The 11,177-nt window shown below is 69.4% G+C and overlaps 1 protein-coding gene across 1 annotated transcript; it reads right to left on the bottom strand.

Annotated features, from left to right (window-relative positions):
* Nucleotides 1–89: 89 nt before the first annotated feature.
* Nucleotides 90–7,395, bottom strand: LOC136102174 (pleckstrin homology domain-containing family G member 3). Its single transcript, XM_065839067.2, has 16 exons — nucleotides 6,243–7,395; nucleotides 6,061–6,161; nucleotides 5,903–5,972; nucleotides 5,754–5,800; nucleotides 5,529–5,679; nucleotides 5,075–5,209; nucleotides 4,814–4,996; nucleotides 4,625–4,717; nucleotides 4,460–4,546; nucleotides 4,321–4,354; nucleotides 4,133–4,237; nucleotides 3,906–3,980; nucleotides 3,748–3,786; nucleotides 3,622–3,629; nucleotides 3,324–3,512; nucleotides 90–3,038 (listed from the first exon to the last, which is right to left on the bottom strand). Exons 1-16 carry the CDS (start codon nucleotides 6,522–6,524, stop codon nucleotides 1,392–1,394), a joined length of 3,246 nt encoding a protein of 1,081 aa, XP_065695139.1. The 5' UTR covers nucleotides 6,525–7,395; the 3' UTR covers nucleotides 90–1,391.
* Nucleotides 7,396–11,177: the final 3,782 nt, after the last annotated feature.

Below are 11,177 nucleotides of genomic sequence, written 5' to 3'. Positions count from 1 at the left end.
GCACACCTGTGTGTACATACAGTGGCAGGTATAGGTGCGTGCGCACCCCCTGTACGTCGGACCCATGCCCGTGTGCACATGTGTGTGTATATATATATATATATTTGTATTTATATATATACATCCTTTTCCATGCTTCAGGGTAGGCACACGCCTCTGTGGAGGTGAACACGGATGTCCCCGTGTGCACACGCGTGTGCGAGGGGGGTGTGCACCCAGGGGTGCCTCCACGCGTGGGGGGGTGCAGCAGCCCCGTGCACACGCGTGACCCCACCCACACACGTGTCCCCCCACACGCACACGTGCACACGCGTGTCCCGCATGCAGGTGCACCCCCCTCCGCACGCACGGCCACGGGTGTGCATGCCCCCCACGCGTGCATGTCCCCCCCAGCACCCACCCAGGGGGCTGCTGTGGGTGCCCCCCCCAAAGCCATAACCCCCCTACAGCGTGTGGGTGCAGAGGGGGCACCCCCAGCCCCCGCGGGCACCAACCAAAGAGCATCGTCCCACCCCCCCTTGCCCGCACCCGCCACCCCGGGACCCCCCCTGCACCCCACGGCCAGGGGGAGCGCGGGCGACCAGAGAGGAACTTTTGGTTCAGTTTGGGGTTTTTTTTCTAATAAAGATGTGAAAGCAAGGTGGGCGCAGTGCTGGGCACCGGGGGGCGCGGGGTGCCCCTGTGGGCTGGGGGGCCGTGAGGGGGGCCCTGCTTCCAGGTAAGCTGGGGGGCCCCAGGGTGCCCCTTTTCCTGGGCAGATTGGGGATCCCCAGGGTGCTCCTTCTCCCAAGCAACTTGGGGGTCCAGGGAGTGCCCCCTTTTTCCAGGTAGGTTGGAAATCCACAGCGTGTTCCCTCTGGGTGAGCTGGGGGTCCAGGGGCTGCTCCTGGGCAAGTTGGGGGTCCCCAGGGTGTCCTCCTGTGTAGGTTGGGGGTTCACAGGTGCCCCTTCTCCTGAGCAGCCTGGGGGACCATGGGGTGCCCCCTTTTTCCAGGTAAGTTGAAAGTACCCAGGGTGCTCTTTTTCCTGGGGGTGCCTCTTCTCCTGGGCAAGTTGGGGGGTCCTTGGGGTGCCCCTCCTTCCAGGTAGGTTGGAGATCCACAGGGTGTTCCTCCTGGGTGAGCTGGGGGCCCATGGGGTGCCCCTTCTCCCGGCAAGTTTTGGGGTCCCTGGGGTGCCCATTTTTCCAGGTAGGCTGCAAATCCCCAGGCTGCCCCTTCTCCTGGGGGTGCCCTTTCTCCTGGCAAGTTTTGGGGTCCATGCATTGCCCCTTTTTCTAGGTAAGCTGGAGCTCCATGTGCTGCCCCTTCTCCTGGGCAGACTGGGGGTCCGGGGGTGCTTCCTCCCCGGGGGGGTCCACAGGACGCTCCTCCTTCTCCTCCTCGCCCACCCTAGCTGGCAGCGTCCAGGGTCTGGAATTTCTGCCGCAGGTCCCTGACGAGGCCGTGCCGAGGGGGCTGCTCGGGGGCGTCGGGGGGCTGGGGGCAGCGCCGCCGGTATTCCTCGGACGCCTGGTAGGCTTTGCAGCGCTCCACCACCGCCTTCAAGCAGATCTTCTCCCGGGTGGTGGGCGAGCGGATCTGGACGTAAGTGGGGGGCTCGGGGGGGGCCGGTAGCCGCTCCAGCACCAGCACCCGCTGCCCGGGACCCAGGGGCGCCTCGGCCGCCACCCACAGCGCCCCATCGCTGCCGTGTCGCGCCGGTGCCGGGCTGGGAGTGCTGGGTCCCCCTCCAGCTTCGGCGCTGCGGCTCCGGCCGCCGCCACGTTCCTTTTCGGCCGGACGCCCCCCCCGGCACGGCCCCTCGGGCGCCGAGCGGCTGCGGCTCACCGGAGGGGGCCGGGGGGCACCGAAACGAGCACGAAGCTCCCGAACGTCGGGCCAGGCAAAGGGCTCGGGGCTGGAGGGGCTGTGGGGAGCAGCTGGGGAGGGGGGCACCGCCAGCCCCCCATCTCGTGGCGTGGCCAGCGCAGGGGTGCGGGGACACGGGTCCCCCGCCTCGTCCGGCTGCAGCAGGGCACAGCGGGCGCGGGCGCGGTGGCTCTTGATGCGGAGGCTGTATTGCCGCGCCAGCTGGTACACCTTGGTGCCGGGGTGCGGGGGGGTCAGCAGCAGCTGTGGGGGGGGACCCTCGTCCGTGGTTCCCGCGTCCGTGGTCCCCGCGTCCGTGGTCCCCGCGTCCGTGGTCCCCACGTCGTCCTCCTCCAGGATGAGCAGCGGCTCGGAGGGCTGCACCCCATTTTCCCGGCATGGCTCCTCCAGTGACACTACGGGTGACGCCGTGGGCTCCGGCGGTGACGCCGCGGGCTCTGCCGGCTGGGTGCGCGGCTCAGGGCTGACCGGGGGCCAGGGGAGGCCGTTGATACGGGACACGGAGCTTCGCACCAGCCCCTTGGGGATGAAGCTGAGGCTCTCGCGGCGGCAGACGCCGAAGCCGCCGTCCCCGCGGTCAGCGTGACCATAGTAGCTCTTGATCTTGTCGAGGAGCAGCCGGTCGCGGCTGGAGAGCAGCGACTCCCGGCGGGCTCCGGCCAGCGGCTCGGGCGAGGGGACGGAGCTGCGGGACCCCCCGGGCTCCACGGTGTCCATGTGGGGGACGCCGTCCAGGCTGAGGGCGCTGCCGCTGCGGCTGGCCAGCCGCCCCCCCGGCCCCTCCAGCGCCAGGCTGCTGCGGCGGGACAAGCTGCCCCCAAAGCGCTCGGCGATGACGCTGGCCTGGTCCAGCACCGAGGGCGGCAGGATGCTGCCAGCGGCTCCGTCTTCTTCCTCCTCCTCCTCCTCGCTGCTCAGCCCCTGTGAATCCTCCGCCACCGCGCGCTCTGGCTCCCTCTCCCTGCCGGTCCCCGCTGGGGACGGGGTTTTGGGTGCCCCCGGCCCCTCGGGGTGCTCCCCGGTGCTGCCAGCCTGCAGGTGGGTGCTGGGTCCCTCGAGACCCGTTTGGGGGGACAATGGGGGCACACTGACCTTCTCGCAGGTCCCCCCTGGCCCCCAGCTGCTCGGCCGCTTGGGTCCCTCTGGTGCCAGGAGGTGTCCCCCAGTCTGCATGAGAGCAAAATGTGGGGGGTTACGAGCTATAGGGACACCCCCAGCTGCTTCCAGCAGGAACCCCTTACAGCCAAATATCTTGCATCAACGAGGAGTGTCCCAAAAGTGATGTGGGGTACCCCAGGAGTGATGTAGGGTGCCCTGGGAACAATACGGGTGCCCCAGAATTCACGTGGGGTTCCCTGGGAATGATGTGGGATGCCCCAAAGCAATGTGGGGTGCCCGTGTACCACTATGCAGTGGGTGCCCTCCCTGGGGTTTGGGGGGCCGGGGGGGTACCTGCTCCTCCTGGGGTTCCACTGACAGCTCCCCGGGCTGCTCCTCCTGGCAGCCCTTGCCCAAAGCCTCCTCTTCTTCTTCCTCCTCCTCCTCCTCTTCCTCCTCCACCATCCCCTCAGCTGCTGCCCAGGCTCTGGGGTGCTGGGGGGGCTCCCCCAGTTCCAGGAGAGCCCCGTCGCTGCCGGCGTGCTGCTCGTGGGGGGAGCACTGGGCTCAGTGCCCCGTGTCCCCCCCAGCAAACTGCGTGACAGTGCTGGGGGACACCGGGCACCCCAACCCCCCTGCGCCCCAGTTTTACCTTGAGCCCTGCAAGCCAGGAAACAGAAACATGGAGGTTAGTGGGGTCAGCAGCCAAAATTCCACCCCCCCCAGCCCCTGTTCCCCCTCCACCTGCCCCCTGGTGCCAGCGGCCATGCCGGCTCACCTTGCTCGCCCAGCTGCTGCAGGATCTGCTTGGCGGGCTCTGCGGGGAAAAGGTTGGCATCCAAATTGGGTGATGGTGGCATTGTCCCCATGTCCCCCAGCCCATCCCCAGCTCCACCAGCATCCCCAGCCATCCCCAGTCCCCACTGCCATCCGTACCCGACTGCCTGCGCCCCGTGTGCCCGTGCAGCCGGTCCGGCAGCGTCTCGGCACGGTCCCGCTGCTGGACGGGCTCTGCGGGGACAGGGGACACCTGTCAGCACTGGCACCCAGTGCCCACCGTCCCTGTGGACATCAGTGCCACCCTGCCACGGTTTTGCCCCCGGGAGGGGACCACAGTGGTGGGGACAGCGGTGGTGGGGACACCGGGGACACGCGGCTCTCACCAGACTGGCGGCGGCCCTGGCGCGGCTCGGCGCTGTCACCCAGGGGCTGGGAGGACCAACTCTTCTTCAGGTGCTCGGGGCTGCAGCGGGGCAGGCGCGGGGGGTCTGTGGGCACGGGGGGTGATGCTGGGGGACGGAGGGGACAGGCGAGGGCAGGGAGGGGACCGCGAGCTGCTGGTGGCACTCACAGAACAAGTCCATCTCCAGGATGGCTTCCTTGGCCTGGGATGGAGAGAGACAGAGGGTGAAGCTGGGGTGCAGCCGCTCTCCCCTTGCCGTGTGGGGGTGATCCCCGTGCCAGCGCGGTGCCCGTTCCCCCACCCTCACCTTCTGGGGGATGATGGCATGGTGGTTCTCCAGGATGAGCCGCTTGATGTGGTGGGTCCACAAGCGCTTCTCCTCCACACTCTTGGCCTGGATGGGGGATAAGGAGGGCAGTGGGGTCGGGCAGGGGGGTCCCTAGGGTGCCCCCTAGCCCCGTTATCCCCCTACCTGCAGGCTGTGCTGCTGTTTGCCGTGCTTGTAGTGAGCCAGGCTGAAGCAGAGCGAGTCCCGCGTGCTCTCGATCAGCATCAGTGAAGAGCACTGCGGAGAGAAGCCAGCAGCCATCAGCACCTTGTCCCCGGCACCCCCCGAGTCCCCATCCCCAGCACCCCCCGGGTCCCCATCCCCAGCACCCACCGGGATGTGGCTCTTGTAGACGTAGTGGTCGCCGCGGCGCTTGGTGATGAGGAGGGTCTTGTCGAAGAGGAAGACGGTGCGCTCGTGGCGCACCCGCTGCATGCGGAAGGTGCCCTCCAGCACCAGCTCCCCGTAACTGGTCAGGTCCGGCCCCTTCCAACCCAGCAGCAGCGACTGGATCTCCTGCGTGGGGTCCCCGGAGGACAGGTGGGTGCGTCAGGCCACCCATTGCCACCACAGTGTCCACCCAGTGCCACCCACCTGCTGCCGGATGGCGTGCTCGTGCTTGCGCTTCATGTCGTTGATGTACCAGGCGACGCAGGTCATGGTGTCGATGGCCTCCAGCACCACCTCGTAGTCATCCCCTGACTTGTGCTCAAAGTGTTTGGCGATCTCCTGCCGGCAAAGGACACAGCGTCAGGGCTGCGCTGGGGGAGATGTGGCAGCCAGTGCCAGGCGTGCGCCACGCTGGGGGACGGGGATGTGCCAGGGAAGGGTGATGGTACCATGAGCTCACACCACACCGGGTGGCCAGGCTGTGCCAGGGAAATGTGCCACGCCGGGTGCCCAGACTGTGCTGGGTGCCAGTGCCACACCAGCTGCCTGAACTCACACCCTGCCACATCCCCGTGCCATGCCAGGCACCCAGACCCCACCAGGTGCCAGTACCTTGCCAGGTGCCCGTGCCACGTCCCCGCATCGTGTGCCAGCTCACCTGGAGCAGCAGGTGGTACTTGAGGATCCTCTGGACAGGCTTGAGCAGGTAGGCGCCGAGGGGCAGCGCGTGCCGCAGCCGCTCCTGGCACTCGCGCAGGAACCGCGCCTGGGCTTTGCTCCTCATGCACTCGGCCAGCGCTGCCACCGAGCTGTGGGCATGGAGCGGCTCAGCCCCCTGCTCGTCCCCTGCCCGTCCCCTGCTCACCTGTGCCCCCCTACTCACCTGGGGTAGTTGTTGCAGTACTGTGTGTAGATGGCAAATTCCTGGCTCTGCAAGAAGGGGGAGTGAAGTGAGAGCCCAGCACGGTCCCTGTGTCTCCCCCAGTGTCACCCTGCGCCTCCCCAGTATCCCCCCACCATGCCCACGCTTACCCGGGTGACAAAGCAGACAGCCACGGCCACGGGGTCACTGGCACAGCTCTCCAGGTTCTGCAGCAGATTGCTAAGGGGGGACAGAGGGGACAGGGTGACAGGAGATGCGGGACAGGGTGGTAGCGGCTGTGACCCCCAGCGGCACCGGGAGCACCCACCTGCTGAGCTCGTAGATGTCCTCGATGTTGCCGAAAAGCGCGCTGACCTGCTCTGGCCGCAGCACCGGCTCCTCCGCGTCGATGATCTTGCCCAGGTAACCCTGCATGGCAGCCGCGGTTGGCACCGGTGCCACCAACCAGCCCCCCGAAAGCCCACCCTGGGGTGTCCCCCTAGCGCTCACCTCCACGATGCTGCGCAGGTCGCGGGCGTAGGTGCGCTCCGACTCCACGATCTCCAGCACCACCCGCCCCAGGTAACTGGGCTCAGCCCCGGGGCCACCAAAAGGTGCCAGGGGGTGCCCACCACGGTTAACCGGCCACCCTCCTGGGGACGCGTTGTTGTTGGTGTTGTGCAGCCCCTCGGCCCAGGGCTCGGCCCCCCCGCCGACCGGCTCCTCCATGGCGCGGCTGGGCTGCGGCACCGGGCTCAGGGCAGGGCGCTGCGGCACGGCGGGCACCGGCATGCCGGCATCCCCCGGCACCGGCGGGGCACAGGGCGGGTCTGGGGGAGGAGAGTGGCATGGTTAGGGGGTGTGGAGGCCCCCTGAGGTCTGGGGGTGCCAAGGGAGGCTCACACCCCCATCATGGTAGAAGAGCCCCTGGGGCTGACCTGATGGCTGAACCCTCCAGGCTGTGGGTGCCAGCATCCCCTAACCCCAAAAATCCCCAGCTATGGATCGGCCAAGGCGGGATAGAGCCCAGCCAGATCCTGGCACAGCCCCTCCCGGGTCTCCTGCCCGTCAAGGCCCTGAGATTGGGGGTTCGCTCCCCTCTTACCCTGGGTGAGGCGCCCCAGGAGCCAGGCGCTGCGCTCCCAGAGTACGAGGTGTCCTGGTGAGACCTGTGCCATCACCACACCGAGTCCCAACCCGCCGGCACCGTGTCCCGGGGCTGTGCGTCACCACCGCGCCCAGGGGACACCTTCCCGGTGAGCTCAGCACCGGCTCGCCCTTCCGGACCGCTGGCCGCTCCCGCGCGGCACCGGGATCCTCCTGTGCCACCGAAACCGCTCAGTGCCACCAAAACTGCTCAGTGCCACCAAAACTGCTCAGTGCCACCAACTCGGTCGAGGCACCTGAAAACCAGTCGCCAGCGGCAAAGTGTGCCGGAGTGGCGAGGGCTCACTGCCGTGCTTTTTGGCAGAGGGACATTTTGCGGCAGGGCACCGAGCCGGCTCACCCCAGCAGGCGGGTGGCCCTGGGGACGGTGACCTTCAGCCGGGCCACGTGCCGGCGGCGGGGCCGCCCGAGCCCCCCGGCACTGGGGGTGCTGGCACCGAACCGGTCAGGCTGGTTCCCGCCAGCTCCTCCCCGCAGCCGTGCCGCATGGCCGCCATCCCGCCACCGCCCTCCCCGCGGCTTTCCCGCGCCAGCCAGGAGCCCCCCAAAAACCCACCGCAGTGCCCCCAAAGCGAGGCCCAGCCCCACAGCCCCAGGCTGTGCCACAGCCCGGGCCCCCAGGTGCCAGCACCCTCTTGGCACCCAGCTCTGGATGATTTGGGGAGCAGTGCCCCCAAACCCCAAATCTTTCAGCTTTGCTCTGGTCCCACGGCAACCTCAGACAAGGGGGACACAACCCCATGGGCACCCTGGTACCAAAGGGGCACCCAGCCCCATGGGCAGCCCGTCCTGCCGGTGACACTGGGGCCAGCAGACCCCGAGCATCACCCCCCTGCAGAGTCCAACCTCCATCCCCACCCATGGGGGGCCAAGGGGGGACACTTGGGTGGCACTGGGGGAAAAGATCGGGGCACAGCCGCCCCATGGCTGCCACGGGGGGACGGCTCCCTCGTGCCCACGGGGGGTCCCCCACGTGATGCCCCATGGCCAGGGATTTGCGGCCACCGCAACTCGTCCCCAAAGGCCGCCCCCGGCTGCCCTAATCCGCTCAGCCCGCCGGGATTACGGCGCCAGCCCCACGTCACAGGGACGGCGGCCACTCGCCTCAGCCCCCCAGCCACTGTTGGCGCCGGGGGGGGGGTTATCCTCTTACCCCCCCGTGCACCGCGGTGGACACGCAGCCGGTCAGAGCCCCCGGCTCCCACTTGCCACCTCCTCCGGGTGGGGATAAGCCCTGACCTTCACACCCAGGGGAACGAGCTGCTCCCCCTGATCCCCCCAGGCTGGGGGCTGCTGGGACCCTGAACGGGGGACAGGAGACGCCCCCAGGCTCCCGAGCTGGATGCAGCCCCGAGGTGCTGCAGGCAAGGACACTGGGGGGCTGGCTCCAGCACAGTGGGTTCCCAAAACTCCCCAGGCAGGGGAAACTGAGGCAGGGGCCGGGGTTGTGCTGAGCCATCAGTGCCAGCACAAAGGAGGTGGAATTTTCTCTCCACCGCGGGATCGCCAGCCCTGTTACACATTCCTGCGCGGGAGACGGGGCACAAGGCACGGCCCACGGCGCTTTCCCAGGGCCACGGCACGGCACGGCACGCCGGGAGAGGAGAGGGCGGGCAGGCTGGGGGTGCCGGGTCGGGCAGCCGGCCGAGCGGGGCCGGAGCAGAGCCAGCCCGGCGGAGCCATATAAGGGAAGGCGGTTCACCATTTCCAGGCATTTTCCAGGATCCCAGCGGCCCTGGGAGCGGGGAAGGTCGCTGCCGGCTCCCATCCAGCTGCCGCGGCGCGGCTGTCGCTCCCAGCCCCGGCTGGCACCGCCAGCGCCCAGAGGGCACAAGCCGGGTGCTGGCATCCCTGCCCGCGGCATCGCGGTGCCGCAGGTGGTCCAGCACCACGGGGGTGCCCACACCACGGCAGCCGTGATGCCATGTCCAGACGGGACCAGAGCCCACACCCGCAGTGCCACAATCCTGGGACACGGTGGCATTGACTCTGCGGAGCTGCCAAAGCCTCTTAGTGCCCGGTGCCCGTGGCATCCCGCGTGGCGGGCTGCTACCTAATCCCACCGGAGGGGCACGGGGCACCCCCACCCCACACACAGCGGGGGTTCCCGGTGTGGTACCCCTGCCCAGGTCCTGGCGCACACCTAGGGGCCACCCCATGTGCCGCAGCCTCTGTCCCGCACCCCTGGCTGGGCCTGGGCTCCCCCAGCCCAGGTGTCTCCCAGTACTCCAGAACCCCCAGTCCCCTGCACTCCCCTGGGACCCACAGCCCTGCCCCACGGCTCACCAGGACCCTCCTCCCTAACGTTCCCACCAGTACCCACGGATCCTGCCCCACTGGGACCCACCAATCCTGTTCAACGGGGATGCAATGGCTCCTACCCCGTTGGCACCCACAGCACCGGGCACCCCCACGACCCACAGCGCCTGCTCCACCGGGGCCCGCGGCTCCCACGCCGCCACCGGGCACCCCCGGTAGTCCCGGCTCCCGCCCCACCGGGACCCACGGCTCCTGCTCCACCGGGATCGACATCTCCCGTCCCACCGGGGTCGATATCTCCCTCCCCACGGGGACCCCGGGCGCCGCTCCCGCCGTGTCCCGCTCCCGCCGTGTCCCGCTCCCGCCGGCGCGCCCCGGCCCCGCGCGCCCGCGTTCCAGCCGCTGCCCGCGCGCCCCGGGCCGGACTCACCGCGCGCCGCCGCCGCCCCGGCCCGACCGTGCCCGCAGGAAGCGGCGGGAGAGCCCCGGGGGCGGGGACAGCGACCGCCCCGCCCGGGCCGCCGGGCTGCTCCGGCATCGCCCCGGCCCCCGCCCGCTCCCGCGGCCGCTCGCGGAGCGTCCCGGACACGGTCACGAAACGTCCCGGACATGGTCCCGGCGCGGTCCCGCAGCAAATCCGGGCGCCGTCCCGGGCGCGGTTCCGGCATGAACCCGGCACCGTCCCGGTACGGTCCAAGCACGGTCCTGGCACCGTCCCGGTATGGTCCCGGACACGAACCGGGTACGGTCCCGGCACTGTCCCAGTACGGTCCCGGCACTGTCCCGATATGGTCCCGGGCACGGACCAGGGTACGGTCCCGGTACGGTCCTGGAGCTCACGGAGACACGATGTAGGGGGAGCGCGCACCCACCGGGGAACCCCGTGGGGTCCCATCCCGAGGGGACACGGGCACCCTGTGGGGTCCCTGCCCCGCGGGTCCCCACCAAGCGGGCACATCCGCCGGTGCCACCGCCATGGGGTGCCGCTAACGACACCCCCGTGGAGACCAGGGCAGCGCGGGTTCCCACGGGTGGGGGGACGCACTGGTGTCCCCTCCGGTGTCCCCTCCGGTGTCCCCTCCATCACCGCATCTGCCCCTTCCCTCGCCCGGCTCTGTCCCCAGCCTGGTCGGGCTGGTACTCGCTCCGCTCGGGTCCCACAACAGTACGGGTGCTCTGAGCCCCCCAAATGAAGCAGAGGGGCAGCTGGACCCCTGCCCCACGTGTGACAGCCCGTGGCACCTGCCGCCACCAGAATAGGGCCATTCTGCGGCGGGTGACCGGGCGCCTTGTGCCGCCGTCACCGGGCACCCGCTGGCCCCGCTCAAAGGCGGGATTGTTTGGGGACACCCAGCCCGGCCCCCGCTGCCACATGGCGGGGCGGATGGCACCGCTGGGGCTGGGGGGTCCCCGCCGCCCTCGCCGGGACGCCAACACGTGCTGTGGCAGCACCCAGGGGGCGGGAGCAGGTGGGTGCCGGTGGCGCGGGTGGCGGCACCCGGGGAGTCCCGGGGTGTTGGGTGCTGCCCTGGGGGGGACAGTGGGTGCTCCACCCCGCTGACCCAGAGCCTGCGCCGTGCCCCGTGTCCCTGCCCCTCTCCTCAAACTCCTCTCCGCAGGTCCTCCCCCCAGACCCCTCTCTCAGGACGCCCTCCCCTGTCCCTCTCAGACCTCCTGTCCCCAAACCCCCTCCACTTCCTTCCCCCCTCCCCAGACCCTCTGCCTCCATATACCCTCCCCAAACCCCCTCCTCAATCCCCCGTCCCCTCTCCCCATAACCCCCCCACCCTCAGGTCCCCAGGACCCTTTTCCCAGACACCCTTTCCCCATAGCCCCGCTTCTGATCCCTCTCCCCAGATCCCCTCCCTACACCTCTCTTCCAAGACCCCCTCCCCAAATCCACCTCCCTAAATCCCCTTCCCCAAACCTTTTCCCCACCACCTCCCCAGGCACTTCTCGCCAGGCTCCCCTCTTCCCATAACCCCTCCCCTGTCCCTCTCCCTACACCCCCTCTCTCCA

Source organism: Patagioenas fasciata, chromosome 5 (genome assembly GCF_037038585.1).
Source record: "Patagioenas fasciata isolate bPatFas1 chromosome 5, bPatFas1.hap1, whole genome shotgun sequence".
NCBI classification, from domain to species: domain Eukaryota; kingdom Metazoa; phylum Chordata; class Aves; order Columbiformes; family Columbidae; genus Patagioenas; species Patagioenas fasciata.
The sequence above is the reverse complement of the archived record's forward strand: the minus strand, read 5'-3'. Positions and strand labels throughout refer to the sequence as shown.

What these genes read in the sequence shown, in the direction of transcription:
- LOC136102174 (XM_065839067.2), bottom strand. Translation starts at nt 6,524, where the DNA reads ATGCCGGTGCCCGCCGTGCCGCAGCGCCCTGCCCTGAGCCCGGTGCCG. An exon ending in TACTGCAACAACTACCCCAG is followed by an intron (nt 5,680 to 5,753) that starts GTGAGTAGGGGG and finishes CCATGCCCACAG; the next exon opens with CTCGGTGGCAGCGCTGGCCG. An exon ending in TGGAACCCCAGGAGGAGCAG is followed by an intron (nt 3,039 to 3,323) that starts GTACCCCCCCGG and finishes GCTCTCATGCAG; the next exon opens with ACTGGGGGACACCTCCTGGC.